Raw genomic sequence first — 15552 nt, 5'->3', positions numbered from 1 at the left:
TCGGCTAGCTGCCTAGTCAGTATTCAGACACTGTCATGTTGTCTTTTACATTGTGTACTTTTAGGTTTTTTTTGTTGTTTTTTTTGTTTGTTTGTTTTTTGCTAAGCTTGCTGGCTAGCTAGTCCTTTTCTGTTTACATGAACTTTCAAGGTGGTTAGCTAGCTACTACTATCGAACGCTAGCTAGCACATAATATTCGACTGATAATGTGAGGCCAGCGAAAGCTACAATGTTGTTAATGTAAACGTTAACATCGGACAAACCGTTAATAACGCCATTGTATTTGCAACCAATAAGCAAATGCTTTTACTTGTAGTTTACTTATTGTAATAACTTGCTGACGATTTCTGTCGATATATTTCAATCTCATGCAGGGTTATGTCAGACAATGTTATAGGTGCTGAGTCTTTAATGGTTCTTTATTCATCGTTCCATTTTTGACAAATTACTTCTGTTAAACTAAGGAGAAGGACTCGTGGTTTTCTCGAAATACATCAAAGGTTGGACTCCTTAAGTCTTTCCACATGGAGATACTATAGTCTAAAACGCACATCCAGTGTTGGTGATTTACAGTCTTTGAACTCCTTGTGTTGAATTCTAACCACTTCATTGGCAGATATAATGAAACTATGAATGAAAAGCAGCCTTTTGGGTATGCATGTATTACCAAGGCGCAACATTAGAGCTGTATGCTTGTGGGGTTGCAGGGACCGCAGGTAGTGGCATCACTGCTGCCAGCATGTCCGGCACGTCTACGGTGCTGCAGCAGTTTGTGAGTGGCCTCAAGAGTCGAAATGAGGACACGCGAGCCAAAGCTGCTAAGGACCTCCAGCATTATGTCACCACCGAGCTGAGAGAAGTAAACAGCATTATTGTATTATGCATTGCTGTACCTTAACAGAAATGGGGGGGGAAATCTGTTTTTAACACTAAAATGTATTGTTGACCCAAGGTTTGCCATTACACGTGTGGAATAAAACTAGTAGGAAACAAGTTGTGATTGCATCTTGCTAGCTCTTGCTGGTTCATACAAAATTCATTCAGTCATTTGTATGTGAAATGTTCCTTTCATTTGCAAAATTGACATGCATCACACCTCCTTAAAGCTGAGCCAAGATGAAGCCACCACTTTCTATGATGAGCTGAACCACCACATATTTGAGCTGGTGTCCAGCTCAGACGTGAATGAGAAAAAAGGCGGTATCCTTGCCATTGGTGAGTCTTTCTCCATAAACAGTAAACCTTTTTTGGGCTGTCACGGCACACTGTAAAGGGTATAAAATCAGTCATCTCAATATTTCTCTCGAATGAGCTTAAGCTCCTGCTAGTCACTGAAGAAGGTGCATCTGCTTTGTTCTCATTTGGAAAAGTATTTGAATAAATGCCTACGATCCAGTTTGCCTCCTGTCATAAACATTGACTTGGTTGTCTGTCTTCAGTGAGCCTCATTGGAGTGGAGGGCGGCAATGCCACAAGAATCACCCGTTTCGCCAACTATTTACGCAACCTGCTTCCCTCCAGTGATTCTGTGGTCATGGAGATGGCCTCCAAGGCCATGGGCCACCTCTCCATGGCAGGGGACACGTTCACTGCTGAGTATGTGGAGTTTGAGGTGAAGAGGGCACTGGAGTGGCTTGGAGCCGACCGCAACGAGGGACGCCGTCATGCAGCGGTAGGATAAAGACCGTGACCGATGCCCGTTCGCATGTGACCTAGTGCCATTTCCACAGCAGTCAAATGGAATGATAGCCCTCTGTGGGTGTCTGACTGTGTTTAGGTCTAGTGCAGTTGATTTCTAAGGGCATTTTCACACTGTTTCAGAATTTCAGGTGGCCACAGACTGTTTAATCATGGTTTCTTTTGTATGTGTGAACATGTCAAGTGAAATCAGACCCTTCTAAAATGAAACCAAAATGCGCTAACCTTGGACCAGCTTCATAGTATACCTCTCAGTATATTTCTTTTGTGGTTCATATCATAGTCCACTTGACTCATGGACTGTCTGTTTCACATTTCTGTTTGCGGTGTACCTCAAGGCTTGCTATACACAGCCAAATTCTTCATGGGTAAAATCGAATTTAAAATAAAAAGGCTGCACGTGGGATTGTGTTTCAGGAAGAGAACACAACCCTTCTTGACATCTGGAAGGAAGATCACATTAAGCACCAGCTGCGTTTGTTTTTGTTCTCTCATTGCATCTGCTTCTTGAAAATATATCAGGACCAAATAACAGCAGCGTGAAAAGCAGCCACATTGAATTCACTACCCCTAATTCAGTGTGACTGCTGAGTTCTAACGGAGCTGTGATATGAACAAGTGGTCTGAGGTTTCAGTAGAGCTAAAAAGGACCAGAGAACTAAGCCCTCTTTAAAGTTCACCTGTGAACATAAAAAGAATTGAGGTCAGTTGTAGTTGGCTCCCTTTCTGGTTCGCTGTAACCATGCAAACCCTTTTGTGCTTTTGTGTCCACCTTGTGATATGTGTTGGTTAGAAGTGTGCCATTCTTTTACACCCTTCCCTTCTCTCCTCGGTCTTGCAGGTGCTTGTGTTGCGGGAGCTGGCCGTCAGCGCGCCCACCTTCTTCTTCCAGCAGGTGCAGCCATTCTTCGACAACATCTTCTATGCGGTGTGGGACTCCAAGCAGGCCATCCGCGAGGGTGCCGTGTCGGCGCTGCGGGCTTGCCTTATCCTCACCACCCAGAGGGAGACCAAGGAGATGCAGAAACCTCAGTGGTACAAGGTGAGCTCTCTCTGTGTTCGCAAGGGCGACGGTATGTGTGGAGGAGAACTAAACTGTTTTAATCCGGTTGTTTTAGTTGAGTTGTTTAACTGAAGGTGCTGTCTTAAATGTGGTTGATGGGTTCTCAGATCAGTTTGGTACGCGGGCAGGTGTACTTACTGTGCAGATTTGAATCCTTTCTTCATTCAGTTGCTTTAGTATATTTTGGATGCCGTTTCTGACCATAGCAAACTTTTGAAGAGGCAGAGAAAGGGTTTGACGAGACACTGGCCAGAGAGAGAGGCATGAACAGGGATGACAGGGTGCATGGCGCTCTGCTTATACTGAATGAGTTGGTCCGCATCAGCAGCATGGAAGGAGAGGTGGGCGTGGCCTCTTAATTCACACCACATGTGCATTAAATGGATGATCTTGCTATGCGAGCACCAGGTGACTCTTCTTTCTGTCTCTCCTTCCCTCTTTGTCACTTTCATCCATCCTTCCTTCCGTTCCTTCCTTCCTGCGCCTCATCTGCTCTGGCGCTCCCTCGCCCTCTGGCCCCACACCAGCGTATGCGTGAGGAGATGGACGAGATCACGCAACAGCAGCTCGTCCACGACAAGTACTGCAAGGAGCTGATGGGCTTCGGTACCAAGCCGCGCCACATCACGCCCTTCACCAGCTTCCAGTCGGTGCAGGCGCCACAGTCCAATGCCCTGCTGGGGCTGCTGGGCTACAGCGGCCCCCAGGGCTTCCTCGGCTTCGGCGCCGCGCCCGCCCCCTCCAAGAGCACACTGGTGGAGAGCCGCTACTGCCGCGAGCTCATGGAGGAGCGCTTCGACCAGGCGAGTACCGCGGAGGCTCATCCTCAAACGCGCTCGTCTCGCCGGTAGTGTTGGTGCTACAATGCCTTGAACAGGTTTGAGTTTTCCCTGCTCTACCATACAGGATCCCGTTCGTTAGCTAATTGTCAACCCTTTATGAGCTGGATCCGGTGTGCTAGGTCAGGGAAAATTTGAAACCTGTACAAGCCACGGCTGGCCGAGCAAAACCATTTCTACAGTCTCTTCTGAATATCAGAATCCAGACTTCTCTCACACCTGTAAGCTGTGCTGTGTTCTTATAGACAGTTTTCATGTGTGCTTGAACCGACCGAGGTACTGTGCAGGGAAAGGCTGTGTTGTAAACATGCCACTGTTGTATCAGGTGTGCCGCTGGGTGCTGAAGTACAGGACGACTAAAAGTCCTCTCATCCAGATGACCATTCTCAACCTGCTGCCACGCCTTGCTGCCTTCCAACCAAATATTTTCACTGGTAGTGATGCATTCTTCAATTTAAGCTCCTACGTAAAGGACAAAGCCATTATTCCTGTAATTTTAAAAGTTACTATATTTAATGTTCCATTGACTAGTTTTCAGCATTAATACTAAAATTAGAATCAGATTTTAGTTTATGATTAATACCAAGTTGTAAAGGTTTTAAAAAAAAATTATTTTAATTTAAATTTTTGTTTTTATTGTCATGTAAAAAATGCAGTAGTGTGTACCTTTGTTTATATTTGAGCCAATGACAGTGCGCATATATATAAACACACACATATATATTATGTATGTATGTGTGTGTGTGTGTATATAGGTCTAGGCTTTTGTTTCTTGTAGTTGCCCGTGAGTTATCAAGCTGACTTCAGCCCACATGTTTTTACAACCATTTACGCCATTGACAGCCACTGCCTCTCTGTCCTCAGATCAGTATTTGTCGGACACAATGGGCCACCTGCTGGGCTGTCTGAAGAAGGAGAAGGAGCGCACAGCTGCCTTCCAGGCCCTCGGGCTGCTGGTGGTGGCCGTGAGGACCGAGATCCGGCCCTACCTCGCCAAGATCCTGGAGATCATAAAAGCAGCACTACCACCGAAAGATTTTGCACACAAGTAATGACTACAAATTCCATCAGAGACTATGGCGGCATCTTATTTGGTTATCACACATTAAAGTTGTTGTTTTGAATAAAAGCTATTTACAGTACTTTTTGCACAGGATGGGGGAAGACCAATCAGTAGCTTGCAGAAAGTTGTGATGAACTGTATATGAATTTTCTTCATTTAGCATTAACCTGTTATTGTTTGCTTTTTGCTCTTAATGTTTGCTAGAGAAAAATGTCTTTTGATTGGTCTCTTGACTTTTACTCTTTACTCATTACTCTTTTTCTTTTTGACTCTCTTTCTTTCTTACTCAGGAGACAGAAGACCATGCAGGTAGATGCCACAGTCTTCACCTGTATTAGCATGCTGTCTAGAGCCATGGGACCCAACATTCAGCAAGATATCAAAGAGCTCCTGGAACCAATGTTAGCAGTTGGACTTAGGTAGTAATCAAAATGTTTAAAAAAAAAAAAAAATGTTCTGCCCCAATTTACTTATATAATATAATCTCTTGTGCATACTTGCTTTTTATTTTCAGACTTTACATTTAACATAAGTGTATTATATGGTAGTAGCATGTAATGTAGTATGTTGTACTTTACGAGCAATATGTTGTTCAGAAATTCATACCTTCAGGTTTCCTGAATGTGGTTATGGAGAAAAAACACACGTTGTATGTCATTATATTCATGCCAGTTCTGTGTAATGTGCTGTGATGCTGATTCTTGCTCTGTCTCCGGTCCCCAGTCCAGCACTGACGGCCGTGCTGTACGACCTGAGCCGGCAGATCCCCCAGCTGAAGAAGGACATCCAGGACGGGCTGCTGAAAATGCTGTCCCTGGTGCTGATGCACAAGCCGCTACGGCACCCTGGCATGCCCAAGGGCCTGGCGCACCAGCTGGCCTCGCCCAGCCTCACCAACATCCCCGAGGCCAGCGACGTGGGCAGCATCACCCTGGCCCTGCGCACCCTGGGAAGCTTCGAGTTCGAGGGTATGGCCAGCTTCCTTTTGCCTCTCCGTCTGTGTGGATGCTTAGCGTGAGAGTCAACTGGGGCGTTGTGGTTCAAGACAATGTGTCAGCTGTAAACTAACTGTTCTTACTATACTTGTCATTGTGGTCTTTTTGCCACATGGCATGCGTCCAGCAAACTGTGGTTGTCGAACTAAAAGCCATGTACTGGGTTAGGCTTTCTTTCTGTGTTTTGTCATTTTGAATAATATGCGGAATGGTATCTTCTATTATTGTGAACATTGCATGAGTGCGTGTTTGTGCGCATGCACATTTTCTGTTTGTGAAGAACACAGTCTTGGTGGCCTTGGCCTCATGTCCGCGCTCTTGCCTGTCGCCGCGTTCCCCAGGTCACTCCCTGACGCAGTTTGTGCGCCACTGTGCCGACCACTTCCTGAGCAGCGAGCACAAGGAGATCCGCATGGAGGCGGCGCGCACCTGCTCGCGCCTGCTCACACCTTCCATCCACCTGATCAGTGGCCACGGACACGTGGTCAGCCAGACGGCCGTGCAGGTGGTGGCCGACGTCCTCAGCAAGCTGCTGGTGGTGGGCATCACTGACCCAGGTGAGGAAGGTGGTTTTATTTGAGCTCTGGGGCAGTGTGGGAGCAGTGTAATGGTCATGTGGTTTTATTCATAGTCAGAAGTTTGGACTGGGGGATATAATTTTTATTTTCATTAGATGGATAATCATAAACACACATGCTGGTGTAATATGCAAGTCTCAGGTCAAGATTTATTTAACGTTTTGATGTTTTATATGTTAAAGTGCCAATTTGACAAGTGAAACTGCAGCTGAGCTACAAATAACGAAAAAATGACACATGGAGTCAAATACTGATAATGGAGCGTTTGTTTTATTTGTTTTTTAAAGCTTTTTTTTCCCTCATGTGTGATTTCCAGATCCCGACATCCGTTACTGTGTCCTGGCATCTCTGGACGAACGCTTCGACGGCCACCTGGCGCAGGCAGAGAACCTGCAGGCCCTGTTCGTGGCACTGAACGACGAGGTGTTTGAGATCCGCGAGCTGGCCATCTGCACCATCGGCCGCCTAAGCAGCATGAACCCGGCCTTCGTCATGCCCTTCCTGCGCAAGATGCTCATTCAGGTGACCCTGCGCAGGTTACACACTTCACACCGTATGAGAAGGCCTTAGATGATATGTGAGTGGGATGTGAGCGAAATGTGAATGGGGAAGCCTTCGTTGCACTCCTCCAGATCCTGACTGAGCTGGAGCACAGCGGCGTGGGCCGGAACAAGGAGCAGAGCGCCCGCATGCTCGGACACCTGGTGTCCAATGCCCCACGGCTCATCAGACCCTACATGGAGCCAATTCTCAAGGTACCCTCAGCTCCCCCGCTCTGAGCTTTTAATGCTTCCCTCGAACCCAGAAAATGCAGACTTTAAACCCAAATAATAAAACCTTCCAGAGCAGAGCTGCTAATGAGGTAATCTGAGAAGTGAGCGAAGAGCCAAAGTATAAATGGTAACATGCCCTGTTTCCTGATAAATCTTACACATGCATACCTCTTAAGGATTTTATATATCTGTAAAGTTTCATGATCAGCATGGTTATGTAGTAGTTAGCACTGGTGGCTCAGTAGCTGGCATGCTTTCCTGAATGAGCTCCTCAGTGAATTGTTCTGCTGCATTAACAGGTTAGAGTTTGGATTATCATCATCACCATTCCTGCACTTCTCCATACAGTTTACTAGGATACCTCTTGGAACTATGGAATATTCCCAGAAAAATCCTTTTTTAAAGCATGCTTAGTGTGTTTAATGCTTAACTGTAATGCAGTTTCACTTATGACAAAATATGGGCCAAAATCTTGTGGGGAAATGGTTTGGGTTGATTTGGTTGTGAGGATATTTCCAGTTCTGCCTTTTTGTAATAAATATAAGATTGTAAGTTTGTTTTACTATTGAGATATCACCTCTTTGCGCTGTGTATTGCATTTGGCTATATTACAGCCTGAATAACCTTATAAACGTTGTGGTTTGGACCCAAAGCTGCAAGTCACTGTATCGTCGCTTTCCTGCCAGGCCCTGATCCTGAAGCTGAAAGACCCAGACCCCAACCCTGCTGTAGTTATCAGCGTCCTAGCCACCATTGGGGAACTGGCCCAGGTAATAACACGCACGCCTTTGCTGACATGTGACCCACCGCACTCTGTGAATGATCTCACCTGCCATTCTGCTCAGATGACCTGGTGGATGGGGCAGAGGTGTGAAGAGGTCGTGATTAGGGCGAAGGTAGCCACACAGAGGAGAGGAAGGGTAGAAACCGGAGACACCAAATCGGCCAGCAGACAAGTAGAGAAGGGACAGGTCAGAAAAACAGGGCACAGGTGATGAGGGTTCCACAGAGCAAGTAGAGGTTTGTGGACATGGAGAGAGTAGTACTGGTGTGAAGACAGGTAAAGACAATGGCCATTCAATCTACTGTATTTAAATATAAATGATACTTTTATCATATGAATATCGAGAACCGTTTCCTAAGTATTCCCTAAGACTACGTATAAATGAATGGAATAATTTACTTTAGCAAAATGTTGGCTCTACCTAAAAAGATCAGGATTTTTTATCAGATCTTGGTCATTTGAGTGTGTGTGTGTGTCTGTTGATAGGTGAGTGGGCTGGAGATGAGAAAGTGGATGGATGAGCTTTTCCCCATCATCATGGACATGCTTCAGGACTCGTCCTCATTAGCTAAAAGACAGGTATGCAGTCTTTACATCAAAATCGCAATCATTGGTGTTACTTGGAAGATAAACAAATTGAATGTTTTAGATAGCTTGGTTTTGTTAACTTGGGTAATACTGCACTGTCTTAAGCATTTTTTTTTTTTTGCTTTATATTATTTTCTGCTTTTTTCCCCTTCATATTATGCTTGTAGTTCATGGAGTAGAATGCACAAAATATTATCCATTACTGAGAAAAATCACTTTTAAAAAGCTAGACACATTCATTATTTTGTGACATTTATGGTTTAGGGCAGTTTTAAGGACATTTAGGGCAGTGGTATCCCCTGAGCAAGGCCCTTAACCCTCAACTGCTCAAAAAATGTACTCATAATTCTAAGTCACTTTGGATAAAAGTGTCAACTAAATGCTGTAAAAAAAACAAACATTCAACACATTGCAGTTATGGTTTTCCATTTACTCTGTTAGTCCCAGATCTAGTTCTTCCTCATTTCTGAAACTGCTTCCCCTAGTAGATTAAAGGGGGTTACATGCTGTTTGTCATGGTATGCTCCAAGCTTGTTGAATGAATGGTATACTGTTTTTTTAACCTCTCATTAGCAAAGTTCCCATGGAGGAGGTGGGCCAACTGTTGCTTTTATTCAGCTTGTTTGCAGAGGATATAAAACATTACTGTTTAACACAATTGTTTGAAGATACTGTCAACACCTTGTCCCAAACTTTTTTAACACGGTTCTGGTGTTGTTATCCTGCTATAGCCATCAGAGACATTGTATGGTCAGAATGATTTAAGGGGCTTCAGGTTTCGCGAAGCCAACATAACTGAAGACAATAATCTTTGGACTGTCTGAATGGTTTAGGAGAACATGATTTACCTTTTAAGTTTAATTTTATCTTAAAATGCTTAATAGTATCTATTTACTGAGCATCATCTGTAAAATTATGTAGTGTGGCCTAACACTAACTGGACCCAAATAACATTAATTCATTAATAGCAATGTTGCTTGAAGCAGTTATTTAAATTAAAATTAATCTTGAACCACCATGAGAGAAAGCACAAATGTGATCTCTGAAGTCAAGAAAAGTTGCATTAATGCTTCTGTGATTTGTCACCCACCAGGTGGCGCTGTGGACTTTGGGCCAGCAGGTGGCCAGTACAGGCTATGTGGTGGAGCCCTACAGGAAGTACCCCTCTCTGCTAGAGGTGCTTCTCAACTTCTTGAAAACAGAGCAGAACCAGGGCATCAGGCGTGAGGTACAGTCCTTTTTTCTCAACCTTGTGACTAAATACATGGACTACGTTTTGTAGAAGGCCTTCAGGTCCTAAATATTCTACGCTGACTCCTGTTATCGCATCTAAATAAGATCGGACATGTATGTATATCCTAGTTATCAGTCCTATAGAATTGTGAAGTCTTATAGAATTTTCCAGGATTGTGTCCTGGTGTGGATACTAAAAGATTGGGGTTATTATTCTCTGGTTTGCAATTCTGTGTTCAGGCCATTCGTGTTCTTGGCCTCCTTGGTGCTCTGGATCCCTACAAACACAAGGTCAACATTGGCATGATTGACCAATCCCGTGACGCTTCTGCTGTCAGCTTATCAGAATCCAAATCAAGCCAAGACTCAGGTAAGCATCGCCAAGAGCTGATGTCCTGGAAGTGCTCAAACAGCATTCTTCATAAATATGCTGAATCCCAGTTGATGGTTTTATACACACAGAGATCACACCTTTCACCAGCCTCACCCTTCCAAAACACTGTAATTATGTGAGGCTGTTTGCACCTGCCATCCTGCAGAAATTGCGTGTTCCTGACCCTTTCCACCCATCTGTACTTGTATTGTGCGTCAGTGAAAAAGCTTATACAAGTCACTTTTTGCAAGTATATCATGTCCCTCTGTAAAGGGTTTATAATACAACATGATCTCTTCTTTCCCATGCCCAGTTCTATATTAATGCAATGCTTAGCCTATACATAAATACGGTCTATGCCTTGAGGTCTCTGCGCAGTGCTTTCAGGCATTGTCTCCTTGCCAGGTGCAGGCCACTGCAGCCAGGTAGTAAACGTGTCTGAACGTCTCCTTCCATCTCTGACTCATTCTAGTGTAGCGTGCCGGTGTGATTCCCCTCTGGTGACCTTCAGCAAGAATCAGCAGGGTTCTCTGAGAAAACATGCACGCTAGCAGTTAGACTCCAAAGCTCTTGTGTCCAAAAAAAGGTTTGTGTGGGAAGGACCTTGGAGCTGATGTGCTTGACTGCTAATTGTCTACGGAGGTGAGTTAAATTAGCCATCTCGTTCATCAGCCGAGGACTGTAGCTCAGAGCTTCCCCAGTGTCGATGACACCTGACGCCGCAGAGACTGACCCAAGGAGCTGTGGTCTCCCTGTCCTTTTGGAGTTCCCCCACTTTCAGAGTAGAGGGAGGGCTAATGGTTTTAGCAGTGGGGCCGCATGAAGCACCAGCAGACAGGAAGTTGAGGACACGTCCCCATGGAGGGATGGGTTTACAGTAGAAGGGCAGTGTCTGAGGCAACTCGGTGAAAGCAGTGACTTGTGTCTCTCAGCATGCGCGTCCTTTGATTTAGTTTACTGAAGTTTGCTGAAGCTAATCCATCTGAGTGGCCTTAGTGAACCACTGGTATAGGAGAGTCAAGTCTCATCTCTGGTTCCTATTCCAGACTCAGCCCCCACCCTTCCATCTCTGCTCATGTGCTCACCCACCCATCTGACTCCCTTCCTGTCAACTGGGCACCTAATTGCTCTAAGCTCAATGCAAAGACCTTACAACCTGTTTCTGACTGGCTCCCCCTGCAGCCAGACGCAACACCCATTGCACAAACATCAACCACTTCAGCACATCTCGAGGGGGAATTCACACTGCGTATGGGAAACAGACACGGTGAAGTCATTGGGGTTTGCAAAAAAACAGCCCCAAGACACACGCCTGGACGCTCAGGCTTGTTTACTCTGCATGTGGGGCCAATCCAACAGCTTTATGGCCATAGGAAGTGCCTACAGACCACAGACGCAGCCATACTTCAGCTTGCATTGTAATGGAGAAGCCAAAAAAAACCTTTGTACTGTCTCATTCTTCACATGCTTTAGATTATGTCTGTCTGCTTTATATTCTTATGCCCATTTATTTCAGCAAAGCTGTTTGTGACGAGTTGAGGAGTCTAATAAAATATTTAAGCATATTTTATATTTTTAAAAGTTGTATATAGCTTGTTGCATTTTTAGATGCCGCTGATAGAGCCAGTACATTTGAAAAAGACCATCTCAAGATCCTAGATTAAAAAAAAAAATTGTTCCCAGTATTCATCTCCAATTCTCACCTGCTTTCAAGCCACGTCTACTGATCATCAGATACCAGGATGAGTGCTAGCACACACGTTCTCCACAACCCAATTTTTTCAAGTCTTCCCTGTATGTGCTTGTATGTACCTGCACCAGCTAGCATTGCTCTGAGGAGAGAGAGAGGGAGGGAGGGAGGGAGGGAGGGAGGGAGAGAGAGGGACAAAGTAGCTAATGACACAATCGAAAGCATGACCCACTGTGGTCAATTGTTGCACAGTCACTTTCTTGAAAAACATTTGAATTGCATCTGCAATGCGAGGTTCACTGAACAGTGTGAACTTACCTGCCCATACATACATGTCCGTTGCTTCCTCTCTCTGCTGCAGCTGACTACAGCACCAGCGAGATGCTGGTGAACATGGGCAACCTGCCCCTGGACGAGTTCTACCCGGCCGTGGCCATCGTGACGCTGATGCGCATCCTGCGCGACCCCTCGCTTTCCAACCACCACACCATGGTGGTGCAGGCCGTCACCTTCATCTTCAAGTCTCTGGGCCTCAAGTGCGTTCAGTTCCTGCCCCAGGTCATGCCCACATTCCTCAATGTTATCCGAGTGTGTGATGCCAGCATAAGAGAGGTAAACTATTTGTCAAATTGGTGTTGTAAACGTTTCTTCAGTAAAATCTTGGAAGTTTCTCATAATTTGCGTTATTTTATTTGTATTGCATCTTGCTGAAGGCATATCCTGTTTTGGTTCTATGCTTTGCTTTTTGTCAAGTCATCACCATGAAGCTCTGATGGAATTTTCTGTTTCATTACCTTCTGGGCTTTTGAGGCCAGGCAAGAAAAAGATTCCAGCCCAAACATATGAAATCATGATGGGGAAATTGGCTTGACTGAACAGAGCATGGAATTGCTTGATGTGTCAGATTGAGTTTCATAAACAGATCCACTTTTGGCTTCACCTGTTTTCTCTCTTCTGCCTCTCTTTAGTTTCTCTTCCAGCAGATGGGGATGGTGGTTTGCTTCGTTAAGATCCACATCCGTCCCTACATGGATGACATCTTCACCCTGATTCGAGTGAGCAAGCTGCTCGCCGCTCCCTATTCTCTTACACTTAACATCTGCAAAGCTCTAATTTGCAGTGTTTTTCCTCCTCCAAGCCCACAATTTATCAGGCAAAAACCTTTTGACACTGAATATCTTTCTGGTTATTTATTTTCATTTGGCATTCCTTATTGACATGGCTCTGAACAATTAGGTGTCGTTTTCTCCAGTTCAGTTTTATACTCCACCACCCCACCCATATCCATTTTAATTAGCAGCTCGATACGGCTCTCTGGTGATTTATGGAGGTGGAGATGAGGACCTAAGACATGTTAGTCTCATCTAGAGCACAAAAAAAGGATGGTTTCTTTGGTGTTTAGCTCCTCTTTTACCAAGTGTACCAGATGGATGGCAATAGCCATTGCAGACATCACAGAAAAGATCAAAAACCCTGGCTGCAATGGAGATGCAGTCCTAAGCTGCGTCATAGCCGGCAGAGGGGACCCTGAGTTCTTCCTGTCCAGCAGTCAGTAGTGGTCTGCCCCAAGAAAATATCCACAGGTTTATGAAGTGGCTGTGTCGGAGTTTCCACTTCCTACGTTTACTCATTGGTGATTCAGTGCTTGAGCTTTTAAAGCGGTGTCACATAGAGTGAGGCCATACACCTCCAGACCGTTCACATTAAGTGCTGAACGTAATGCAGCACAGGCGCCGTATGCTAAAGTTTGATTCCCCCCCCACCCCACCCCCCAGCAACTGCTACAGCAGTTACTTCCACACAGACTGCATGAGGTAGCGATTTCGGCACCCAGCTCTGCTTTTCTCAGTTCTTGGGTCTGTTTGGATACCGAATGTGGGCCACACATCCACATTGTTACAGAGAAAGGACACCTTTTTCAGTCAGTGTCTGTTGCGCCATTTGCATCTTGTGCTGCCCTGGGTGTGGAAAAGGCATAAGTCTGGGTTTGTTCTTAAGGTAACCGAACACAAGGCATTTGATTACTCCTAATTCTTTTACCTGGTATTGAGCTGGCATGTGTCACAGTGTTGCTCTCCAGAAATGCACACCCCATCTGCAAATGTTGTTTTTATCTTCAGGAGTACTGGACCCCAAACAACCCCATGCAGAACACCATCATCCTGCTCATCGAGCAGATAGTGGTAGCTCTGGGAGGGGAGTTCAAGTTGTATCTGCCCCAGCTGATCCCGCACATGCTACGTGTCTTCATGCATGACAACAGCCCTGGACGCAGCGTAACCATCAAGGTAAGCACGCACACGAGCACATATGCAAGCACAAAGCATGCAAATAATTACGTAGGTTGTGATTGCATTTAAGTGGTTAGAAGCACAGTGCAACAGCTGGATGACTGTCTCCCCATCAGTTTGCCACTGTCTTATTACCCAAATCACTTACAGCTGAGGGGACTGCCTGGGCCAGTCATCCTCGGGCCTCAGAAACTCATTTACCCAAGCATATTCTACAGTTGTGGCCAAATGTTTTTGAGACTAGCACAAATTTTGTTTTTCAGAAAGTTTGCTGCTTCAGTTTGTATGGTGACAATTTGCATTAACTAGATTGTGAAGAGTGATCAGATGAATTGCAATTAATTGCAAAGCCATTCCTTGCCATGACAATTAAATTAATCACAAAAATTACTGCATTCTAGCCACTGCATTTCAGCCCTGCCACAGAATGGCCTGCTAACATCATTTCAGTTATCTTCTTGTTAGCTCAGGGGAAAGTGTTAATGAGGACAAGACAGCTGATATCACTGTGTCATGTTGATTATAAGAGCAGACTGGTTGCATTAAAAGGGTGGTGGTGCTTGACGTTTTCTTGGGTACCTCCAAGGAAACATGTGCAGTCATCATTGCATTGCATCAAAAGGGCTTCACAGGCAAGGACATTGCTGCTTGTAAGAGTACGTAAATCAACCATTTATCGAATCGTCAAGAACTTCAAGGAGAGAGGTTCAATTACAGTGAAGAATGCTTCAGGGCACCCAAGAAAGTCAAGATAGGGCCGTCCCCTAAAGAGGATGCAGCTACAGGATCGGGTCACCACCAGCGCAGAGCTTGCTCAGGAATGGCAGAAGGCAGGTGTGAGTGCATATGCACAGTGAGGCAAAGGTTTTTGGAGGATGGCTTGGTGTCAGGAAGAGCAGCAAAGAAGCCACTTCTCTCCAAGAAAAACATCAAGGACAGACTGACATTCTGCAGGAAGTATAGGGATTGGACTGCAGAGGACTGGGGTAAAGTTGTTTTCTCGGATGAAGCCCACTTCAGACTGTTTGGGACATCTGGACAAATCTGGAGAAGAAAAGGTGAGCGCAGCGAGGCATCCTGAGACCATTCCTATGTGTGGTTGCTTCTTATCCAAGGGAGTGGGTTTGCTCAAAACTTTGCCTAAAACACATGAATAAGGAATGAAAAACATCCTCCAAGAGCAACTTCTCCCAACGGTCCAGGAGCAATTTGGTGATGAACAATGCTTTTTCCAGCATGACGGAGCACCATGTCACAAGGCAAAAGTGATAACCAAGTGGCTTGGTGAACAAAACATTGAAATTTTGGGTCCATGGCCAGGAAACTCCACAGATCTCAGTCCCATTGAAAACTTGTGTTCAATCTTCAAAAAGAGGGTGGACAAACAAAAACACAGAAACACGGCCAATTGCAGAAGTCTTAAAAAAGAAGGGGTCAACACTAAATATTAGGTTTTGCTTTGTATTTAAAAAACGTATGAAATGCTTATAATTGTACTTCACTATACCATATAAACATCTGACAAAAAGATCTAAAAAAAAAAACAAAAAACTGAGGCAGTAAACTTTGTGAAAACCAAAATTT

The 15552-nt window shown here is 44.9% G+C and overlaps 1 protein-coding gene across 2 annotated transcripts in view; it reads left to right on the top strand.

Moving 5' to 3' along the window:
* mtor (mechanistic target of rapamycin kinase) overlaps positions 1 to 15552 on the top strand; it is a 73479-nt gene that overhangs the window by 313 nt on the left and 57614 nt on the right. For both annotated transcript variants that reach the window (XM_081702978.1, XM_081702977.1), the window contains exons 2-21: positions 708 to 859; positions 1107 to 1215; positions 1440 to 1672; positions 2540 to 2740; positions 2968 to 3102; positions 3289 to 3564; positions 3926 to 4034; positions 4465 to 4648; positions 4954 to 5082; positions 5387 to 5631; positions 6000 to 6215; positions 6553 to 6758; positions 6869 to 6991; positions 7696 to 7779; positions 8280 to 8372; positions 9475 to 9609; positions 9855 to 9984; positions 12039 to 12289; positions 12646 to 12732; positions 13798 to 13965. In XM_081702978.1, coding sequence (XP_081559104.1) covers positions 740 to 859; positions 1107 to 1215; positions 1440 to 1672; positions 2540 to 2740; positions 2968 to 3102; positions 3289 to 3564; positions 3926 to 4034; positions 4465 to 4648; positions 4954 to 5082; positions 5387 to 5631; positions 6000 to 6215; positions 6553 to 6758; positions 6869 to 6991; positions 7696 to 7779; positions 8280 to 8372; positions 9475 to 9609; positions 9855 to 9984; positions 12039 to 12289; positions 12646 to 12732; positions 13798 to 13965 — 3234 coding nt within the window. In that variant the 5' untranslated portion in view covers positions 708 to 739. The remainder of the gene's footprint in view (positions 1 to 707; positions 860 to 1106; positions 1216 to 1439; positions 1673 to 2539; positions 2741 to 2967; positions 3103 to 3288; positions 3565 to 3925; positions 4035 to 4464; positions 4649 to 4953; positions 5083 to 5386; positions 5632 to 5999; positions 6216 to 6552; positions 6759 to 6868; positions 6992 to 7695; positions 7780 to 8279; positions 8373 to 9474; positions 9610 to 9854; positions 9985 to 12038; positions 12290 to 12645; positions 12733 to 13797; positions 13966 to 15552) is intronic.

Source organism: Electrophorus electricus, chromosome 20, assembly GCF_041902795.1.
Source record: "Electrophorus electricus isolate QZ-2024a chromosome 20, ASM4190279v1, whole genome shotgun sequence".
Lineage (NCBI taxonomy): Eukaryota > Metazoa > Chordata > Actinopteri > Gymnotiformes > Gymnotidae > Electrophorus > Electrophorus electricus.
Note: the sequence above shows the minus strand (reverse complement) of the source record. Positions and strands in the feature narration are given on the sequence as shown.